Source organism: Heloderma suspectum, chromosome 2 (assembly GCF_057233095.1).
Source record: "Heloderma suspectum isolate Gila_16-S chromosome 2, 16-S_ref, whole genome shotgun sequence".
NCBI classification, from domain to species: domain Eukaryota; kingdom Metazoa; phylum Chordata; class Lepidosauria; order Squamata; family Helodermatidae; genus Heloderma; species Heloderma suspectum.
Genome location: NC_139459.1, coordinates 201,895,620 through 201,916,044, shown reverse-complemented (window position 1 = coordinate 201,916,044; position 20,425 = coordinate 201,895,620). Strand labels below are relative to the sequence as shown.

The 20,425-nt window shown below is 47.5% G+C and overlaps 1 protein-coding gene across 3 annotated transcripts in view; it reads right to left on the bottom strand.

Annotated features, from left to right (window-relative positions):
• DGKA (diacylglycerol kinase alpha) overlaps positions 1-20,425 on the bottom strand; it is a 59,992-nt gene that overhangs the window by 14,205 nt on the left and 25,362 nt on the right. For all 3 annotated transcript variants that reach the window (XM_084837358.1, XM_084837360.1, XM_084837359.1), the window contains 11 exons: positions 19,671-19,766; positions 18,827-18,903; positions 16,502-16,631; positions 16,160-16,240; positions 15,332-15,381; positions 14,071-14,145; positions 13,169-13,288; positions 8,277-8,394; positions 5,743-5,831; positions 4,172-4,291; positions 1,603-1,701 (listed from right to left, as the gene is read on the bottom strand). In XM_084837358.1, coding sequence (XP_084693484.1) covers positions 1,603-1,701; positions 4,172-4,291; positions 5,743-5,831; positions 8,277-8,394; positions 13,169-13,288; positions 14,071-14,145; positions 15,332-15,381; positions 16,160-16,240; positions 16,502-16,631; positions 18,827-18,903; positions 19,671-19,740 — 1,029 coding nt within the window. In that variant the 5' untranslated portion in view covers positions 19,741-19,766. The remainder of the gene's footprint in view (positions 1-1,602; positions 1,702-4,171; positions 4,292-5,742; positions 5,832-8,276; positions 8,395-13,168; positions 13,289-14,070; positions 14,146-15,331; positions 15,382-16,159; positions 16,241-16,501; positions 16,632-18,826; positions 18,904-19,670; positions 19,767-20,425) is intronic.

The following is a 20,425-nucleotide window of genomic DNA, read 5'->3' as shown; positions in this document are numbered from 1 at the left end:
TGTGGTCACTGAGAGGACAAGCCTCATTTGGCACATTAGGAGAAAACATACCTTGACTGGGGCCATGGGCTGTGTTCTAGGGCTTATTTTCAAAGATGTTTTAAAAGTTGGTCCTTCGACATCCTGCTCCAAAACGGTGATGTAACAGGGAGGGAAAGGGTTGGGTCACTGACATCAGAGCGACACACCCACAAAGGCCGGGCTACACGCCCCATGGGCAGGACTATGATACCGGACCCAGTGCAATTGTGGAAACAGGTCAGTAATGGAGCTGTGGTAAGCTGGAAAAGTAGGACTATAAGCAGGCTCAGAAGAAGAGGCTTTTCAGCGATAAAATGGCGGGGCTGGTGCTGCATGGCCATGACGTTATGGAAACACAGAGACTTCACCATGCAGCCACGCTGGAGTAAATCGCTGGTGAAAAAACAGCCCTAGAGATTATGTAGCAGAACATATACAGAGCCAGAAGAAGAAAACCTTGAAACAGACAAGATGTGGAGAGGATCTGATCTTAATCCCACAAAGAATCTGGAAGGAAAAGACATGTAAAGCAGCAGGTTGGAAGCCTTGTGTGTGTCAGAAATGTGGTGAATGTGCTTCTACAGCAGACTCATTGCTGAAATTATGTGTCTCATTATTGCCTTGACTAGGGGTGCTTCCAGATGAGGTTTTTATGCCACCACTGCACTGCCTCATTCATGGAATTGTACAGGGCATCCAGACACCATTGTCTTCCATTCATAGCCCTCCTGTATTTCCCTACTGCTTCTTCTATTTTTTTTCCTTACTGTGGAAAATCCATTAATGAAAAAAAGATAGAATAGGTGCACATGGCCTTCTGATAGTTAGTGCTCAGAGCCCTCCATCTGGAAGCCCCCAAGCAGCACCTGGTCTAACCAACTTCACTCCAGAGGGAAATGCATGTACCCTGTACATGCTACATGAGCACATATGTGGATAAGTATGCACCCTTCTTTCACAGACTAGCTAAACATAAACAGAGTTTTAAAAACATTAACAATTATAGTTCCAAAATTGCCTTGGGCTGAAGGAGAAATGCTATACACGTGGAGGTTATTCTCCAAAAGGTGAGTTGCATCCAAATGTGCAGTGAAGGCAGGTGGTGCCGATGTCAGTGGGGTGTGAATCTGCTCCAGGCCAGAACTCTTAAGGAGCTATCCAAGGTGCTGAACTCAACCCCAAAACAGGTTCAGCCCCTTGGATAGCTCCTTTAGAGTTCTGACTGAAACCCAGAGCGGATTCACAGCCCCACTGCCATCGGGGCCACCAGCCTCCACTGCCAACATGTATAGCAGCAGCAGCAGCACCAACTGCAGATCAAAGGGTGAATTTTAGTTACAGCAGTATGAGAGCAGGCAAACCTGCTTGATCAGATACCATAATAGCCAATAATAAACAAACATGTACACTATGGGCAATGGCTGCTCTAAATGCCACCTTTAAGTCTCTGAAAAATGATCGTCACTGCACAGCCTGCATGTACGGGCTTTTAGAACAGTATTCTCATGCCCATTTTTGTGCCCATTCTGTGTGTGCGTATGCGCGCACACGCGCATCTTGGGTGTGGGCCCTTGCTCTCACCAGCACAACAGGGTAGATCGCTGAAGGTGGTAGGATATGGTCTTTGAGGATCCCACAATCACAGGTCGAAGGCATGAGAGGCAGGCATTCATCATGGGTCTATGGAGAAGAGCCAGGGATTCAGTAAGGGTTTTGCAGAGTCTTTCCAGTGCCATATTAGGCCTCCAAAACACAGAGAGGGTGCAGAGGCACCATCATAACCTCAAAATATAACCCCTTCCCTTCAGGATCCCCATTGGTGTTTTTTCTGTCTGTACCATGAAGCAAGACAGAAATGGTGCCTGAGAGCACCTTGCTACTTTCTCCCATCTAAGAGGATGCTTGCCATCATCTAACTCCTACGGAAAAGGAAAGCACAAGACTTTGGGATATTCTTGCAGTGAAAGCAAACCTTGCCACGCTCCACAAGTCTAGGCAGTCCGTCTCTCACTGACAGGAATCCTGCAATGGGGCGCAATCTGTTTCCATGTGCAAAGCGTGTTGAGATGCACTGCTCCTCTCAGGAGTGCTTGCGATGTATGAGCCCTCCCCTCCACACATACTTCACCCATCAGAACAATGGCCGTTATTCTGGTAGGAGATAAGCATTTAGGTAAACTCCTCAGTTCTACAATTATCTTCCACTCAGGGACAGAAGACTGCACCTTGAACATATTCAGTAAGTGGTAGAAGGGATCTTCTACAAGGAGGTCACTTTTGTGTAGGCAAAGGTGTGAATCCTGCATGAAGTTTATGAGGGCTGCTATTCTATTTGCATTTACCAAAGAGTAAGAGCCCCACTGAACAGGACTTATTTCTGCATAGACATACATAGGATTGTGTTGTAGGCATGACAGACTCCACCCAGGATTCATGTATTTAAGGTGGTCGATGGAGTGGTTCTAAGAATCTGCTATTAGGAGAAATATTTAGCTAATTTTAGAACTATAAGTCAGTAATATGCGTTATAGAAATCTTACCAGCCCATACTTAAATATAAAGTTATATTTTTAGTTTTATAAATGAGCTTAGGGTGATCTTCTCTCAAATAACACTGTGTTTACAAGGATTGTTGCCTGCCTATAACCCTTTTCAATAGAATGTGTTTTAGATCTAAATACACCACCCACAGAAAGAACACCTCTACTGAGCAGTTAACTGAGCCTCAGCATACGTGGGAGAAGGAGAGGAGAATGGTACGTGCTTATAACCTGGTAGAAATTCTGGGAGAAATAATCCACTTCCCCTGTTGAGGCCTGGTATTCTTGAAACCTCATTATTAAGTGAAGGGGGTTCCCCACCACCCTGATGTTCTTCCTGCTCCATCACCACCAATCCCCTCAGCTTCCTGAGGGTGGAATGACAGTCCTCCTCCACAGCCACCTTTCCCAGACTCTGTCTTGCAATCCTTCTCCTCCTCCTCATGTATCTGTTCCACTAATCCCTCCTGCCTTTTAATGAGCCTTTCACATCTGTGCATGCTTGGCAAGCTGGAGTGCCACAGGGTTCTCCCTCCCACAACGATCTGGGTAACAGGAACAAATGGAAGGGCCCATTCTAGGGTCACCTGCAGCCTCACCTATCATAATCATTCTGGCATCAGAGAGCATCTCAGCCGCCTTCAGGAGAGCTGCTTCTCCCTCTCCCCCGCCCCCACACACACAGAAAGAAAGAGAGAGAGAGGAAGAGTGCTAAGGGCCAAAACAGGCATGACTTCAAGGGCGCAGTCCTATCGGGACAGGCAGTCGCTTCCGAGGCGACTGCCTCTGCAATGCAGGGCTGGAGAAGCACGGAGGGGATCATCCCCTCTGTGCTTCAGCCGCCCTGAATTTATGGCTGTCTAGCTGTGGGACCTCAGAGCACGGGAAGCAGCAGCTGGACGACACATAGGATGTGTTGTACCGGCATTTCCAACTTCCCCGCCCCAACACAATCCCAGGAAAGCCCCACTTTTGCCACTCCACGCTCCTCTTCCGAACACAGAGCCATTCCCCGCTCCCTAAGAGGCAGTGCGGGAGTGGGTGGAAGTCGGTTATATAGCAGTTTCCTATGTTCCTGTGACTGTCACGATGAGCGTCTGAACTTCAAAATGTACCACTACACCACTGCTTATAGATACAATATCCTGACTAGCGCCCATAGGATTGTTCCCTCCATCTCTGTGTAGCAGCTAAGACTTTATTTTCACTTTTACTCTGGAGTAGGTGGAGGGCCCCCAATCCAGATCTTGAAAGCCCCCCTACCTCCCATGCTAAGGGTCCCAATCTTGATCAGCCCTCCTGCACCTACTCTAGAATAAAAATGAACAAAAGACATAGCTGCCAGACTAATGGGATGCCTGTTTTGGCCAGAGTAACCAGACAATGAGAGTTGGGTGGGAGTCCCCTCATTGCCTGAGAGAGCAGGGGACATTTCTTCTTCATGGGCTTCCCACTGAACAGGGACACATCTCCCTCTCTCTCCTCCCTCCCTCGTGACTGGGAAAGTTGGCTTACAAAATACAAGAAGACAGATAATTGAGAAGAGCCACTCATGACTTCTGACGCCAGTGTCCACATCAAAAGCAAGGAGAGGGAGGGCATGAACTCACCTTCTGATGGCACCAGGCACAGTGCATGCCTGTCAAGCTCTGAAAACTCTTGATCTTCTTTTGACACCGGTCACACTTACTGCCGTCACAACCGCCCCGCACCCAGACGTGGGCTTGTGCCTGTATGGGAGGAGAAAGCAGAACTGTTACCCACAACTCTTGAGTCCTATCCCTGACTCCTAGAGAGATGTAACATCTAAGAGGTTAGAGCAGGGAGGGGAGAATGGGAGCTAGGACTCCTGGGAACATTGTCCAGGACTTTCACAGTGTTATCTTCTCCCAGCATTTGCATGCCATTTCCTAACAGTTAAGAAAATGCATATAATCCATTGTCCAGGAGCAAGGACTAAGGTGTTAGAACTAGCCAGCCACTCGGCATTGACTGAGCTAATGACTTTGGAATGAGAGGATAGGTAGTGACATGGATACCAGGGCCAAGGAGATACAGAGGTAACAAATGACTAGAGATGTAAGGGGAGACAACAACTACAATCCCTCATCCTGGGGAAAGGAAGGGGGAAACAGCCCCACCACAATTCTTAGAAGAATGGATGGGCAGAGGGGTCCAGAGGGTGAGACGGCCTTTTCTCTGGCTTTGACAGGGATCATTGGGACAGAATGGAGGGAGACTGGGGAAGGAGCGGCAGCAGCAAAGGCAGGGCGAGCCTGCCAGGAACCCTGGATGTTGAAGGCAGATGGGCTGAAGGCTGGCTAACAGACAGAGACCAGGTTTGGGTTATTTCATCCATGATGAGCTATGGCACCTGTGGGTATCAGGTTGCATATGCAACCTCCGCTTGGGGGCTGTGAGGGTTAAACAGCCCCTGCATAACCCTAAAACAGACCATGGGTGAGCAGGGGTTGCATATTCAAAATGGCGGCTGCATATGCCCCACAGGCTCACAGTGGGTTAAATAAGCCATGGCGGGCTGTCATGTTGTGCAAACAGCCCCAGTGGCATAGCAGAGCCAGGACTTCCAGGGACGCAGTGCCAGCACCTTTTTTATTAGCAGGGACGCTGAAGTCATCTGCCACCCCACTCAGAGTTCCCTCTTCCCTCTAAGAGTAGCTGCACTCCTGACAGTAGCTGTGGGAAAATAATTTTCAGCAACTTTATATTGTTCCCTGTTGCCATGTAAAGTATTTTGGGGTGGCCTGGTCTGGAACAGGCAATTAAGACTGACCAGCTTTACAAAAAGCCTGCTTCTGGTGGAGATGAAAACTGTTCCATGCAGTTTGACACAGCTGCCTGAATTTGTGGACTCTCCCTGGGGACATGGCTATAGGGAGAGGTCACAGCTCAGTGGTAGGGCACATATTTTGTAGGCAGAAGGTCCCAGGTTCCATCCCCAGCATCTCCAGGTAAGGCTGGAAAAAAAACATGCCTGAAACCCTGGAAAACCGCTGCCGGTCAATGTCAACAATACTGGGCGAGACGGACCAAGGGTTTAACTCAGTATAAAGCAGCTTCCTATGTTCCTGTGACTGTCATGATGAGCGTCTGCACTTCAAAATGTACCACTACGCCACTGCTTATCGAGACAATATCCTCCCTTGTTCATGTCACTCACACTGGTGTCACGGCGGCTCTTGGCGTAGGTGCTGATGCAGCTTGGTGGGGCCTTGCGGGCACAACGCTCATGTACCGTGTACTTGCAGACTGTAGACACAGGAATGAGAAGGATGGATTCATTGTCATGCCAGGCAGTAGGGACTGAATAAACATCTCCAGGCACAGCTTCCCTCTGATATTCTCCCTACCACCAGCTGACCCTATACACTTATTCCAGCCTCTCCTTTCCTTCTAGCTTTCCCACCCTGATTTCTTGGTCAGCAATTTGCAGCCACAGAGAGAACCTCAGAGAGTGGAATTAAGGGAAATTAAGGGATTTTTCGAATAGAACATTTTTTAAAAAATAGTAAATATAAATTTCTGTCCCTTTTGCTGGGCAGAGCACACGACTTCTTGTTTGTGTCACATTTTCTAAATAATCAAACTCCGATTATTTTGCACCTGAAAATATTCCCCAGATAATGTATTCATTGCCATGTATTCATTATTGTATGTAATAGCCATTACTGGATATTGTTTGTGATACAATGACTGATGAGCAACACTAGTTTGAATTGCAATCTCCCCCATCTCATTTTGTGAACCATATTTTAAGGAGGTTTTTAGATTCTAAAAAGTGGCAAAGGACTATCATGTGATTCCTGAGAAATTTCTTTTCTAACTTTCTTTTCTTTTTTAAAGGCAAGCTTCTGGTCCTTGTGGTTGTAAAGAAGTTTACAAAAAATAGGGGGAGGGAGTGCTTATAAAGATTCCGAGGTGGGAGTGGGATTGCACGCACTTTCAGAGCAAAGTTGCTGGCTTTTAGAGGCATGCATATCTGATTTCCAGAGGTAACAAGCCATTTCTGGTCTAGTCAGTGTCAACCATAGTGGAAACGTGGACACCCACCCCTCTCTTTTATTGCAGCAGTGTTGGCTAAGCTGCTGGAAGCTACATTTTGCTTCCCCCAGATACTACTTGAAATGCTATAGAAACATGAAAAACTAGTTTGAGAAAAGACCATGCCAGGATACATACCAAACAATTTGTATACAGTGGGCAATGACAGCAATACAACAACCCCTCCAACCCTCTGAAAGAAAAGTATCATTTGTACTCAGCCAAGCAGACCTATCTTTCTCAGTGGAACACAGTCTTACATTCAGTCTTTCTCCAACTGAGGTTGTGCCTAATAAATCATATCTGACCTAACACAACGAACACAACCAATATTAATCTAATTCACAATGAAGTTACTAAATCTGACTGTTCAGGTTACAGAATTCTGGATTTGGGCCAGCAGTAAGGTAAAACATGCCATATAGCACACAATCCATATCAGTATCACTTTGAAAGACAGTTGGCCAGGCTAAAGTCTTGTGTATTTCACTCCCTACACAGACAGGAAAGTTCATGAGGGGAAGTCTCTTCTGATGTTACCTTAGCAGCGCTGGAGCCATCTCAGTGTAGTGCTGTCCTACACCATTCCAATAACGTCAGAAGCTCCAGGTCATGTGAGAAGACTCCACAACATGGCTTCTTTCCATGTCAATGTTGCCCCATGTATCTCAGGAGAGAGCAACGTTAACATGGAAAATAGCTGCGTTGATTGAGCCCCCCACAGGACCTCCAGTGGCAAGGGAAGGAGCCATGCTGCCTCAGTGACCACATGGCTAATGTTGTTGGAAGGGGCCCCTGGAGATGGCAGTCGTCCACCACTAGCTATTATAAACCAAGGGTGTTAGGGATCTTAAGATATGGGTCTTGAGGTCCTTAATAAAAAGTAACATTATAAGGGTGGAACTAGATGTTACAAGAGACATGGGGCTGTGTGCATTTCTATTCCTGGTAATCTTTCGTCAAGGGGTCCTAACCTTTTTGGGTTAGTGGGCACGTTTGGAATTCTGAGGCAGCATTGTGGGCACTCTCATAAAATGGCTGCCATGGGGGGTGCATGGCTGGTCAGAGAACACCCATTTCCCAGAAGGCAAACTGGTGAGACTAAAAGGAAAGTAACTTGCCCAAGAAGCCAAGTACAAGGGAGAGGTGGGGTCTGAGCTCCAAAGCACAGAGCCTCTCTTTTGAACCCAAATAAAGATGGTGCTGGAGAGCAGCCCTTTGCTTTGCAGCAAGGCAGGAAAAATAATTTTTGAAGTCTTAAATAAAAAAGCAATCAGGAGGGGTGGGGAGCCTGGTGGGCAACAAGAGAGGTGTCCTGGCACCATCTTGGTGACCTCAGGTTTAGTCTCACCCATTGTGTGATGTCATGTCATTGCACTGTACGATACTAGATGTTCTCTGGAGGGGAGGAGAAAGAGGCACAAAGCAACAGCAACTCCATGTTTCTGCCAACCCCATGTTTCTAGTTCTGCCCTAAAATGTCCCCCAGATCCTTTCAAATGAGGCAGTGGCTGGAGGAAACTCCCTCCTGCTGCTCCCCGGTTGTTCCCAAGCTCCTTGAAGTGCAGGGGAGGGGCTTGGACACAGACAGAAGAACAACACTGGCCTGGCCCTCTTCCCAGCTGCCCCCCAAAGACACAGTGACTCACTCACAAGTGCAGCGCAGCCCCTGCTTGCGCAGCCCCAACAGCAGCGTCTCGCACACGTTGCAGTAGACCGGGCGGTTGAAGTGCTTCAGGCGCCAGAGGTGCTGCCCGTCGTCTTTCATGGTCTGTAGCAATGGAGAAAGTCAGCAGCTAAGACAGAGATTGGGGGTGGGGCGGCGACGGGGGTGGAGTGTTTGGTTGGCTGGATGGATGGATAGAAAGGGAGATGACAACATTCACTGAGAGTTGAAGAGAGGCTCAAAGTGGGTCAGAATTTGGGGGAAAGGGTGCCATATTTCCTGAAAACAAATTAACATTACCTTGAAAATGTTTATGTAACAGACCACAGCTTTAGCACATTAGAATGAAATGCTACAGGAATAAATGCCAAATTAAGTGAGGTGGATGGCTACTAAGGAGAGGGCCTTTTCAGTGGTGGCACCCTGGTTGTGGAATGCCCTCTCCAGCAAGGCTGGCCTGGCACCTACACATTGCTGTCTTTTTGGTGACAGGTGAAAACCTTCTTATTCTCCCAGGTATTTTAGTTCTTTAGCTTTTGTTGTTTTGAAATCTGTTATTGTATTTTTACATCTTTACACTGCTGCTGGTTTTTACCTCAATTGTATACTGTAGTTTCCCCTTCATGGATCACTGCCTTGTTGTGGCGAAGGGGCTTGCGTAACTCAGTGAAGCCATAAGCTATTCCGTGCAGGGCCACCCAAGACGGAGAGGTCATGGCAGAGAGTTCTCACAAAATGTGGTCCACTGGAGAAGGAAATGGCAACCCACTCCAGTATTCTTGCCAAGAAAACCCCATGGAACGGATCACAAGGCTAAAAGAGATGACGCCGGAAGATGAGCCCCTCAGGTCGGAAGGTGTCCAATATGCTACTGGGGAAGAGCAGAGGGTATTTCCAAGTAGCGCCAGAAAGAGTGAAGCGGCTGGGCCAAAGCCGAAAGGACACTCAGCTGTGGATGTGTCTGGCGGTGAAAAGAAAATCCGATGCTGTAAAGAACAATATTGTTTAGGAACCTGGAATGTCAGATCAATGAATCAAGGTAAGCTGGAGGTGGTCAAACATGAGATGGCAAGATTGAACATCGACATCTTGGGAATCAGCGAACTAAAATGGACAGGCATGGGCGAATTTAAATCAGGTGACCATCATATCTACTATTGTGGGCAAGAATCCCTTAGAAGAAATGGAGTAGCACTCATAGTCAACAAAAGGGTGGGAAAAGCAGTATTGGGGTACAATCTTAAAAATGATAGAATGATCTCAGTACGAATCCAAGGCAAACCATTCAACATCACAGTAATTCAAGTCTATGCCCCAACCACTGAGACCGAAGAAGCTGAGGTTGATCGGTTCTATGAAGACCTACAACACCTTCTAGAACTAACACCAAAAAAAGATGTCCTCTTCATCATAGGGGATTGGAATGCTAAAGTAGGAAGTCAAGAAATCACCGGGATAACAGGCAGGCATGGCCTTGGTGTACAAAATGAAGCAGGACAAAGGCTAATAGAGTTTTGCCAAGAGAACATGCTGATCATAGCAAACACTCTTTTCCAACAGCACAAGAGGCGACTCTACACATGGACGTCACCAGATGGTCAATATCGAAATCAGATTGATTATGTCCTTTGCAGCCAAAGATGGAGAAGCTCCATACAGTCAGTAAAAACAAGACCTGGAGCGGACTGTGGCTCAGATCATGAGCTGCTTCTTGCAAAATTTCGGCTTAAATTGAAGAACGTAGGGAAAACCACTAAACCATTCAGGTATGACCTAAATCATATCCCTGATGAATATACAGTGGAGGTGAGGAATAGATTTCAGGGATTAGACCTGATAGACAGAGTGCCTGAGGAACTATGGACGGAGGTCTGTAACATTGTTCAGGAGGCAGCAACGAAATCCATCCCAAAGAAAAAGAAATGCAAGAAAGCCAAGTGGCTGTCTGATGAGGCTTTACAAGTAGCTCACGAAAGAAGGGAAGCGAAAAGCAAAGGAGAAAGGGGAAGATATACCCAACTGAATGCAGAGTTCCAGAGAATAGCAAGGAGAGACAAGAAGGCCTTCTTAAATGAACAATGCAAAGAAATCGAGGAAAACAACAGAATGGGAAAGACTAGAGATCTCTTCAAGAAAATTGGAGATCTCAAGGGAACGTTTTGTGCAAAGACGGGCATGATAAAGGACAAAGAAGGCAGGGACCTAACAGAAGCAGATGAGATTAAGAAGAGGTGGCAAGAATACACAGAAGAACTATACAGGAAAGATCTGAATGTCCCTGATAGCCATGATAGTGCGGTCGCTGAACTTGAGCCGGACATCCTCGAGAGTGAAGTCAAGTGGGCCTTAGGAAGCATTAGTAACAACAAAGCTAGCGGAGATGACAGTATTCCAGCCGAGCTATTTAAAATCCTAAAAGATGATGCTGTTAAAGTGCTGCATTCAATATGCCAACAAATCTGGAACACTCAACAGTGGCCACAAGACTGGAAAAGGTCAGTTTACATTCCAATTCCAAAGAAGGGCAACGCCAAAGAGTGTTCAAACTACCGCACAATTGCGCTCATTTCACATGCCAGCAAGGTGATGCTCAAAATCCTACAAGCTAGGCTTCAGCAGTATGCGAACCGAGAACTACCGGAAGTACAAGCTGGGTTTCGAAGAGGCAGAGGAACTAGAGATCAAATCGCCAACATTCGCTGCATCATGGAGAAAGCAAGAGAATTCCAGAAAAACGTCTATTTCTGCTTCATTGACTACGCTAAAGCCTTTGATTGTGTGGATCACAACAAACTGTGGCAAATTCTTAAAGAGATGGGAGTACCAGACCACCTTACCTGTCTCCTGAGAAACCTGTACGAGGGTCAAGAAGCAACAGTAAGAACCAGAGATGGAACAACCGATTGGTTCAAAATTGGGAAAGGAGTACGACAAGGCTGCATATTGTCACCCTGCTTATTTAACTTATATGCAGAGTACATCATGAGAAATGCTGGGTTGGATGAATCAGAGGTCGGAATTAAGATTGCCGGGAGAATTATCAACAACCTCCGATATGCAGACGATACCACCCTAATGGCAGAAAGCGAAGAGGATCTCAAGAGCCTCTTGTTGAGGGTGAAAGAGGAGAGTGCAAAAGCTGGTTTGAAACTCAACATTAAAAAAACTAAGATCATGGCATGTGGCCCCATCACTTCCTGGCATATAGAAGGGGAAGAAATGGAAGCAGTGACAGATTTTACTTTCTTGGGCTCCAAGACCACCGCAGACAGTGACTGTAGCCATGAAATTAAAAGACGCTTGCTCCTTGGGAGGAAAGCTATGGCCAACCTAGACAGCATAGTAAGAAGCAGAGACATCACCTTGCCGACAAAGGTCCGTCTAATCAAAGCTATGGTTTTCCCAGTAGTAATGTATGGCTGTGAGAGCTGGACTATAAGGAAGGCTGAGCGCCGAAGAATTGATGCTTTCGAACTGTGGTGCTGGAGAAGACTCTTACGAGTCCCCTGGACTGCAAGGAGGTCAAATCAGTCCATCCTAAAGGAAATCAACCCTGACTGCTCATTGGAAGGACAGATAATGAAGCTGAAGCTCAAATATTTTGGCCACCTAATGCGAAGAGAAAACTCTCTGGAAAAGACCCTGATGCTGGGAAAGACTGAAGGCAAAAGGAGAAGGGGACGGCAGAGGATGAGATGGCTAGATAGCATCACGGATGCAATGAATATGAACTTGAGCACGCTCCGGGAGAGAGCGCAGGACAGGAAGGCCTGGCGTGCTATGGTCCATGGGGTCACGAAGAGTCGGACACGACTGAACGACTGAACAACAACAACAACAACATACTGTAGTTTTAAACTTTTAAACGTTTTATGTTATGTTTTATCATGCTGTATTCTAATTTTAAATGTTGCGACCCACCCAGAGAGCTTTGGCTACTGGGCAGTATAGACAAGTAATAAATACATACATATTTTATTCAAGCTTCTTGTAAAGGGCTTTGCACATCTGTCTCCCTGAGGGGTGACATGATTGGTACAGAGAAAAATGTAGTACGGAAATTAGCTGGATAAGTCTATAGCTAAGCTTTAGGAGGCAATACAGTGGGATATCAATTTTGCTCTTTGCTGTGGCTTTGACAAAATCATTTTGTAATCCCCAGATCCACCAGCTGTGAGGGAGGGGTGTGTTAGGACCCTCCTACTACTGGAGAGGAGCTCAACTGGTGGTGGCAGGGGGGATTCATCCACCTGTGAAAAACTACTGCCGGCAGCATTCCCATCAGTAGTAGCAAGCATGATGCCCCAAAGCAGGGCATTCTGGGAGCAGCGCAGGCCAGGCTGAAGCCAGCTCTGAAACTGCTGGATCCAAAGCTGCTCCATTCCCTCAAGAGGTGCCCAGATTGGGTCCCTCAGCTATGCCAGACTGCTGGCGTAGCTAACTTCCCCCTCGTTGCTTTCAGTGGGAGGGGCAGGGGAGAAGTGAATATAAAAGACCTACTGGGTTGAAACACCCAGTGAACCCACCTGCTCCACACCATCTGCTCTGGCTGATGCAAGCCAGCAGGGCTTCAGATGAGGCGGGAGATCCGCCACTGTGCTCCTGCCCAACCCCCATTAGGATCTACCCCACTGTTATTCACCTAACAGGGTGGCAGTTTGAACCTTGTTTTGCAGGAAGCCTTGAGCAAAGCCGACAGGGTAAGCTGTGGATAGAATCAAGCCCTGTTTCTTCCTGTGTCTGAGAAGAGGAAACGCCCCCCAGCCCTAAACCACAGTTGTATATACCGACGGGGAGTGGCAGGGGTGGATGTCTGCCTCCTTCTGTCAGCCTGCCTGGCCTTTACCCATCCCTCCCTTCCTGCCCCTCATGCACTTACAGCCTCCAGCCCAAGCAGCACCAGGAGGGGGACAGTGGTGGCACCACCACGGAGCCACTCAGACAGGGACACAGCGCCGCTGCCATCGTAGTCAATCTCTCGCATCATCTCCTGCAGGATCTGGGTTGAACGGACATTGGAGAAGCATCACAGGGGAGCAATATCAGAGCCTGCTCAAGTCCATCTGATCTCAGGTCAGTGTGTAAACCATGCCCAATTTCTCAACCATGTAAAGGTGGGATATAAATGTAATAAATAAATAAATAATATTTAAGAGGAAAACCCCCAGACGACAAGGCATTCTCCCCAAAATGCAAGTCAAATTATTTGCAGCACATAGCAGTTCCCATTCTCTCTTTGCCTTACGCCGGTCTAGTATCCTCCACTCTCCTGCAGAAGGAATCTGAGCCACACAACCCCTGAGACAACAAAGATGACCGAGCATGTGTGTGTGTGTGTGTGTGTGTGTGTGCATAAATGAGGGCTTGCACTCCCAGCCACACTTGTCTCTTGCAAAAAAAAAAAAAAATCCAACAACACCCAACACAAGCAGAAAAGGGTGAGGCCACTCTATAAGGGTAATCCCATCAACTAAATACAGATTTTATACGTAAAATGCCATAGCGTGAGGCTCATCTGTCTCCAAGTTCCATCCCTTCCAAGTGACTCCTCCTCCTTTACAAACACACACAGTTTTGGATCTTCCATTCCTGCTTCTGGCTTGAAATCTCAGTGCTGAAGACAACACCTTGCCCAGCTTCCCTGGGTGCTCCAAGCAACCCCAGAGCCTATGGGGCAGGCACCCACATTCCAGGGCCAGCAGTTCCCAGTAAGGTGTATATTTGTGGATGTGGAAGGGAAGTGTGCCTAAAGAGAACTGGGCATGGGTATTCTGCACTTACTGGTTTAAGCTCAGTGACATCCCAGTCCAGATATTCAGCCACACGCATCATCTGTGTGATTATGCGATCCACCTCCTGCAGAAGAACATAGTTTATGCCCAGCATTAAAGGGGAAGGGGGATGCTTACATAAAATGGGCTAGGCACGTAAGCATCTAGAGACAGAAATTCAGGAGTCAGAGCCTCATGCTGACAATAGGTGTCCCTTTATCATAATAGGTGTCTCCTTATCAGAGAGTAAGGAGAAGCCAAAGATAGCAAAGGGGAAGCCAAAGATGGCAAAGGGGAAGCCAAAGATGGCAGAGTATCCCAGCCTGCTCAAAATAGGATGCCTATCTTTTCTGGCAGGAGATGTAGTGATGGAGGAAAGCTTCACTTGCCAATTTCCTTCCTGTCATCCAGCTGTTAAAGATACAGGAGCTCTACCAGGAAAAAGTGGCAATCTTGCACAACAAACTAGAGCAGGGGTGGATCTGGCCTCTGACCTAAGTTGAATTGGGGCAAGAGGCTACATATACCCACCAGACTTTGGAAAGGGAATATGAAAGGATTTGTTCCATCCTTTGTGTCACATTTCCACTTCCAAATACAGCACCAGTAAAATAGCTGGAGCAGAAAGGGCTGGAATCATAACGAGGATGGAAGGAACACCTCTAGGCTGCAAACTTGGCAGTGTGGAGGTCTCTCTCAGAAAGTGGAAAAGGGAGGAATGCTGAAGAACAAGCAGCAACATTTTGGTGCCTGGGTCACAAGAAAAGGACCTCCCGGAAGTGTGGAGGGCACAAGACAAATGAGCACAAACACCGAGGAAGTTAAGGCAGTAGATTTTGGGTGCCATCAAAGGCAGAAGTATGGGAGGCAGAGCTGTAGGGCATAATATATCAGAATGTTCTCCTGTGCAAGCTCTACAGAACTGAAGCTTGAGCAGAACTTACCTGTGGAAGTTGGTTGCCACATGGCTGTGTGCATGCGTGTAGTGCACACATGCCTGTACACTCACAAACATGAGAGAGGGGGGGCGGGGCGGGGCGGGGGGAGAGCCATTTGAATCTTCTTCCTCAGGCACAACATGTCTTGGGCCAACCCTGGCACAAAAAGCTCCAAGTGGTGTGGGACAGAAGCGTGCATGCATATGTGTGTGTGTGGGGGGAGGAAATGAATCTGTTATTTTGCTTGAAATGAGGAAGAGCAAAAGAATAGGGAGACGAGATGCAATTGCAGAGGGTCAGCTATTTAGCTTCTGAAGGTCTCACACTACTTACTGAGCTGTCAAGAAGGCCATTCCCATCTTTGTCATAGAGCTTGAAGGTGACTGTGGGAAGAAAGAAAAGAACAGAAATGGAAGCTTCTAGATAAGAAATCACCAAGGATATGCAACACTGCCATCACCCTCCTAGTCCAGGCACTCTCCATAATAGGTCCCATTTCATCTGGTCCCTTTGCCTAGCCTTATATAATGGACAAGAAGCACTCTTCCCCACAGCAGTCTTCCCCACAGTTCACAGCTAGAAAGTCGTTTTCCCCCCACCCCAAAGATTTAAAATGGTCACTTCCAGTAGAGCAAAATTACAGCGTAAAAGGACTCAACAAATCTGAAATGCCAGAAGCATTCTATGTTGACAGAACTGCACAGATGTATGAAGGATGCTACAAGGAGAAAGTAAATATCACATGATTGTGTCACATGATTGGTGGATGAATCTGACTGTCCCAGGCAAGTCAGAGAGGGCTATCACTTCGAATATCAAGCCACTTCGAATATCGTGCATAGAAAAGTGGGTAAGATATTAATCAAAATAATAAATACATACCCACATACATTTTGCGAGTGACTCATGAGATGCTGAAATGGGTGTGTGTGTGTGCACGCGTGAGTGCGAGAGACAGAGAGAGAGAGAGAGAGAGAGAGACAGACAGACAGAGACTGTGTCAATGGCAGGAAGACGAAGATGAAGACATGTCTGTCCTGGAGAATTGCCAAGGACAGATGTGTCCACCCACCCCCACCCCACATGCACACACCAAAAAATTAGGATCTGAAATGAGGTCTCTGGCTGCCTCTTTCTCTCTTGATCCTTTGCAGTACTCACATTCCAGCTTGTCTTCTGGCCTTCCACCTTCCAGCAGTGAGAAGTAACAAGAGACATCATTGACGCAAACAAAACCACTGGCTGAAAATCAGAGAGAGCGTTGGGGTGAGATCTGTCAGTAATTCTTCATTCTAGGGGCAGCCAGATATTTCAGATGCCAAGCCCAGCCCTCACCAAAGAGATGCTTAGCAGACCACTCTTTCCTAGTTTCTAAACATTTTTTTAACTAAAAGAACCACAGAAGATGCAAATCCCGCTCCCCAATCTCTCACGGGATAAACAATAGACAATCTTTTATGTGTGGAGCTTTACCATTGGAAGTCTCCTTCCCAGACTGCATACCTGGCTCTGTTGTGGCCTGTCCTGCTGTTGTCTGGAAAGACATGAAGAGGTGGCGGCAAAGTTCATCTGGGATCTCCTCTGCTTCCAAGTAGGTTTTCAAGAAGAGCTTGAAGCCTTCAAAGTCTATTGACTGGCAAAGACATCAGCAGAGGAACAACGTGAGCAAGCAAAAAAAGAAGAACATAAGTAAATACAACTACTGCCACATCCCATTGGTTGTGTCACAAAGCACAGCTTTGATTTGTGTCACATTTGGTCACTTCAGTGCTAGAACTATTGCAGGGTGGGTGGAAGGAATGGAAAACTTATCTCTTCCTGTTCCATTGTGATGACGGTGAACCAATCTCCTCACCATTGCTTGGTGGCTACTGGATTATAGGACTAGTGGACACAGGAAGGGGAGAAATCATCTTATGGGATGAGCAGGAAACACTTGGGAGTGCAAGGGGCAGGTTCAAGATGAGCCACAGAGGAGTTTTGGATTGTTAGGATAAAGGAAGGGAGGCAGAAGTGGAGACTTGGCTGGTTGCTAGCTTAGTGGATTGTAGAAATACTCTGGATGTAATTTATCTTGATTTCAACAAAGCATTTGACAAAGTCACCTATGATATTTTGGTTAGAAAACTGTTCAAATATGGGCTAGATGATAATATGGTCAGGTGGATTCACAGCTGGTTGGAAAGCCACACTCAAAGACTGCTCATCAATGGTTCCTCCACAAACCAAGGGGAGTTTTGAGTGGGGTGCCACAGTGCTCAGTCCTGGACCCAGTACTTTTCAACATTTTATCAATGACTTAGATGAAGGGGAAGATGAAATCTTCCTCCAAGTTGCAGATGACACAAAAAGCTGGAAGGGACAGCTAACACTTCAGAAGACAAGAATAAAACTCAAAATGACCTTGATAGAATAGAAAACTGGGCTGAAACCAGCAAAATGAAATTCAACAGAGATGACTGAAAAGTTATGCATATAGCCCCCTCCCCACCCCCCAAAAAGCACAGGTGTAGGAAGTGGGATACCTAGCTTGGCAGCAGTATACGTGAAAAGAATCTCAAGATTATAGTCCATTAGAAGCTGAGCATGTGTCAGCAGTGTGATACAGCTGCAACACAGGCTAAGGCAATTTTAGGCCGCTTTAATAGGACCATAGTTTCCAAGTCATGAGAAGTAATAGTTCCACTTCGTCCTGCAGTAGTCCAATTACACCTGGAGTACCGTGTCCAGTTCTGGGCATCACAGCTTAAAAACAATACAGACAAACTGAAACGGGTTCAGAGGAGGGCAACGAAGGCAGTCAGGAGTATGGAAAACAAGTTCAATAAGGAAAGCTTGAAAGATTTGGATATGTTTAACCTGGAGAAGAGAAGACTGATTGGGGGCAGGGGGGGCAGAGAGAGACAAGACAGCACTCTTCAAAACACCTGAAGGCAGTCAGATAGAAGAGGGCAGACTTGTTTTCTGTCCAGAGGTGGAGCCAGGACTTGACTTTTGAGTCCAAAGTCCAGGGCCCCACAGCACAGCACTCCTCCCCAAATGACCACTCAAAGAGCAGCAGGTGCAGAAGCAAACTCCATTTTATTCCTGCAGTCATAATGATGCTATGATTTAAGAAATTTTAAAATGCAAAATTTCACATGCTCAGAGTGTTGTTGTTTTTAAATCAGGGCAATCAAACCGTTTTGTTGTTGCTGTTCTAACCTAGCAGTAATGTAGAAGCAGTTTTAAAGCATGGAAAGGTAATGGGGAGGGAGGGAGAGAAATGTGAGTTGTGTGCTTCACAATAGAAATAATACTCAGGGCCCACAGTAAAGGGCCCCCCAATAGGACCATTAAGTCCAGGGTCTAAAATTACCTAGCTGCACTATTGTCTCTGCTGCCCCAGAAGGCAGGAGTTGCTCTAAGTTGCAAGAGGGTAGATTTCAGTTGAATGTTAGGAGAAACTTCTTAGCCATAAGAGCAGATCAGCAATAGAGCCACTAACAAGGAGAGAGGACTCTCCCACCCTGGAGGCCGTGAGCAGAGGCTGGGCAGCCATCTGTTGGGGAAGCTCAAGCTCTGGATTTCCTGCACGGAGGCCTACAAGGCCCCCTCCAACTCTATGATTCTATCAGGGAGAGGCAGGAGAGATGGAAAGACTGTGCCTGAAATGGGAAGTGGTGCGCTGGGGCTGGAAGGAAAGGCATACTGCTTTGCAAGGTCACCTTGCCTACATAAACAATTGGGGCAAATTCGTTTTCTGGAATGAGCGCTACCCACAAATATACAACCTAGCAAGGCAAGAAATAAAGTGGAGGGGGTGGGGAGGAAGAGGGGTATACTCACATCTCCTTGCAGGTGCTGGGACAAAGTACCCTCTCCATAAAATTCCTGCAGCACATCCTGTACCTTCTTGCTGCTGTCTGCAGGGCAAAGAAAGGGGAAAAAAGACAGAACAGGGAAATATATGCAGTTTGGGAATCCTGGTGGTACATGCCCATGCCCAGCTGATATGGTAGGTAGAAGACTTGGGTCAGTTAGGAATCAGAACTCTGGGACTCTGTCCCAAGTCTGAAGGTGATGTGGGCACCAGCAGGATGCAGCAAGGCAGCAAATCTGGCCCCAGTTGGCTTCAGATGGTTCTGAACCTGGCACATGATGTGATTTGGCACCCTAATTCCATGTCTGCCCCATGTAGTGTTTGGGAAGGCGGGGGCAAGAATATCAGGCCAAGGGAGGCAGAGATCAAGCCCAGAAAGCCCCCTCACAGACCAGACTGCCCCTTCCCTCATGTTTTCCTGCAGACACCCAATTATGATTTCGGACTAGCACATGAGACACCAAGCTGATATCATGGGGGATGGGGAGGGGAAGAAGAACAGGGGCAGTGCAAGGCGACTACCCAGTTATCCTATGAGCCTCACCTGGATTGGCACAGGAAAGGCTGTTCTCGCCCCCACCCCACCCCAATCTTTCTGCCTCCCCAGCTCAACAACTCAGTTTAATGGAACCCAAATCCTGGTGGGTCAAACTGCCCTACAACAACCTCCGATACTGGGCAGGGAGTCCCTTTCGCAACTCGCACCTTTCCCACCATAACGGTCATTGCCACAGGGATCACTGGTCCCCACTCCCTCTGAGGCAATGGGGCCAACCTAGAGAGGTGATGGGAGAAGGAAAATCAACTCACAGTCAAGGTACTTCTGCAGCTGGGTGAATTCCTCTGGGCTGAGCGTGGCCCACTCCTTGGTGTCGGACATGGTGACGTCCTTGTTCCACTTGATGCCTGCGAGTGGAAGGAAGAGTCAAGGAGACCTCGTTAGGCAGCAGGGGATGGGGATGAAACAGATCAGAGAGGGTGCTTTGGGCACAGCCTCTCTCTCTCTCCCTCGTCCCCTCACGCTCTCCTGACCGATGATTCGCTGAGCCGGCACATTCTTCACCGGCACAATTGGTTTCCAGAGCAGCAACTGGGAATTTCGCCACAGCACATGCAGCCACAGAACAGGCGAGATTCCAGCTGCACAGACTCCGGGAGGGAGGGAGAAGTACCACTGGCAGGTTTAACTCCTCCTGGAGGAACACAGCTATCGAAATGCCTTTGCTCCTGGCTCCCGGAGGAACGAATCTGGACTGCAGCAGAGAAACAGAGGGTGGCCAGGGCCGCGTCCAAGTCGGAAAACACCTTGTACAGCAGTTTAGTCTCCAGCACGCTCACGCATCCAGCCTCTTAAAGGGACAGTCCCCAATTACCAGCATAAGTAGGTGAGCAGCTGGCAGAGCAATTGTTGCACCTCTTGCCCCACAGCAAGCCCATTGCCACAGACCCCACTCAAGGCTAGAAGGAACTCCTCTGGGACTGCCCAGAGGCAAGGCAAGGGGCTGATGGCAAGACCATCCAACTACAAGGTTGAGGAAAAAGCAAATGGGGGGGAAGCAGTTTGG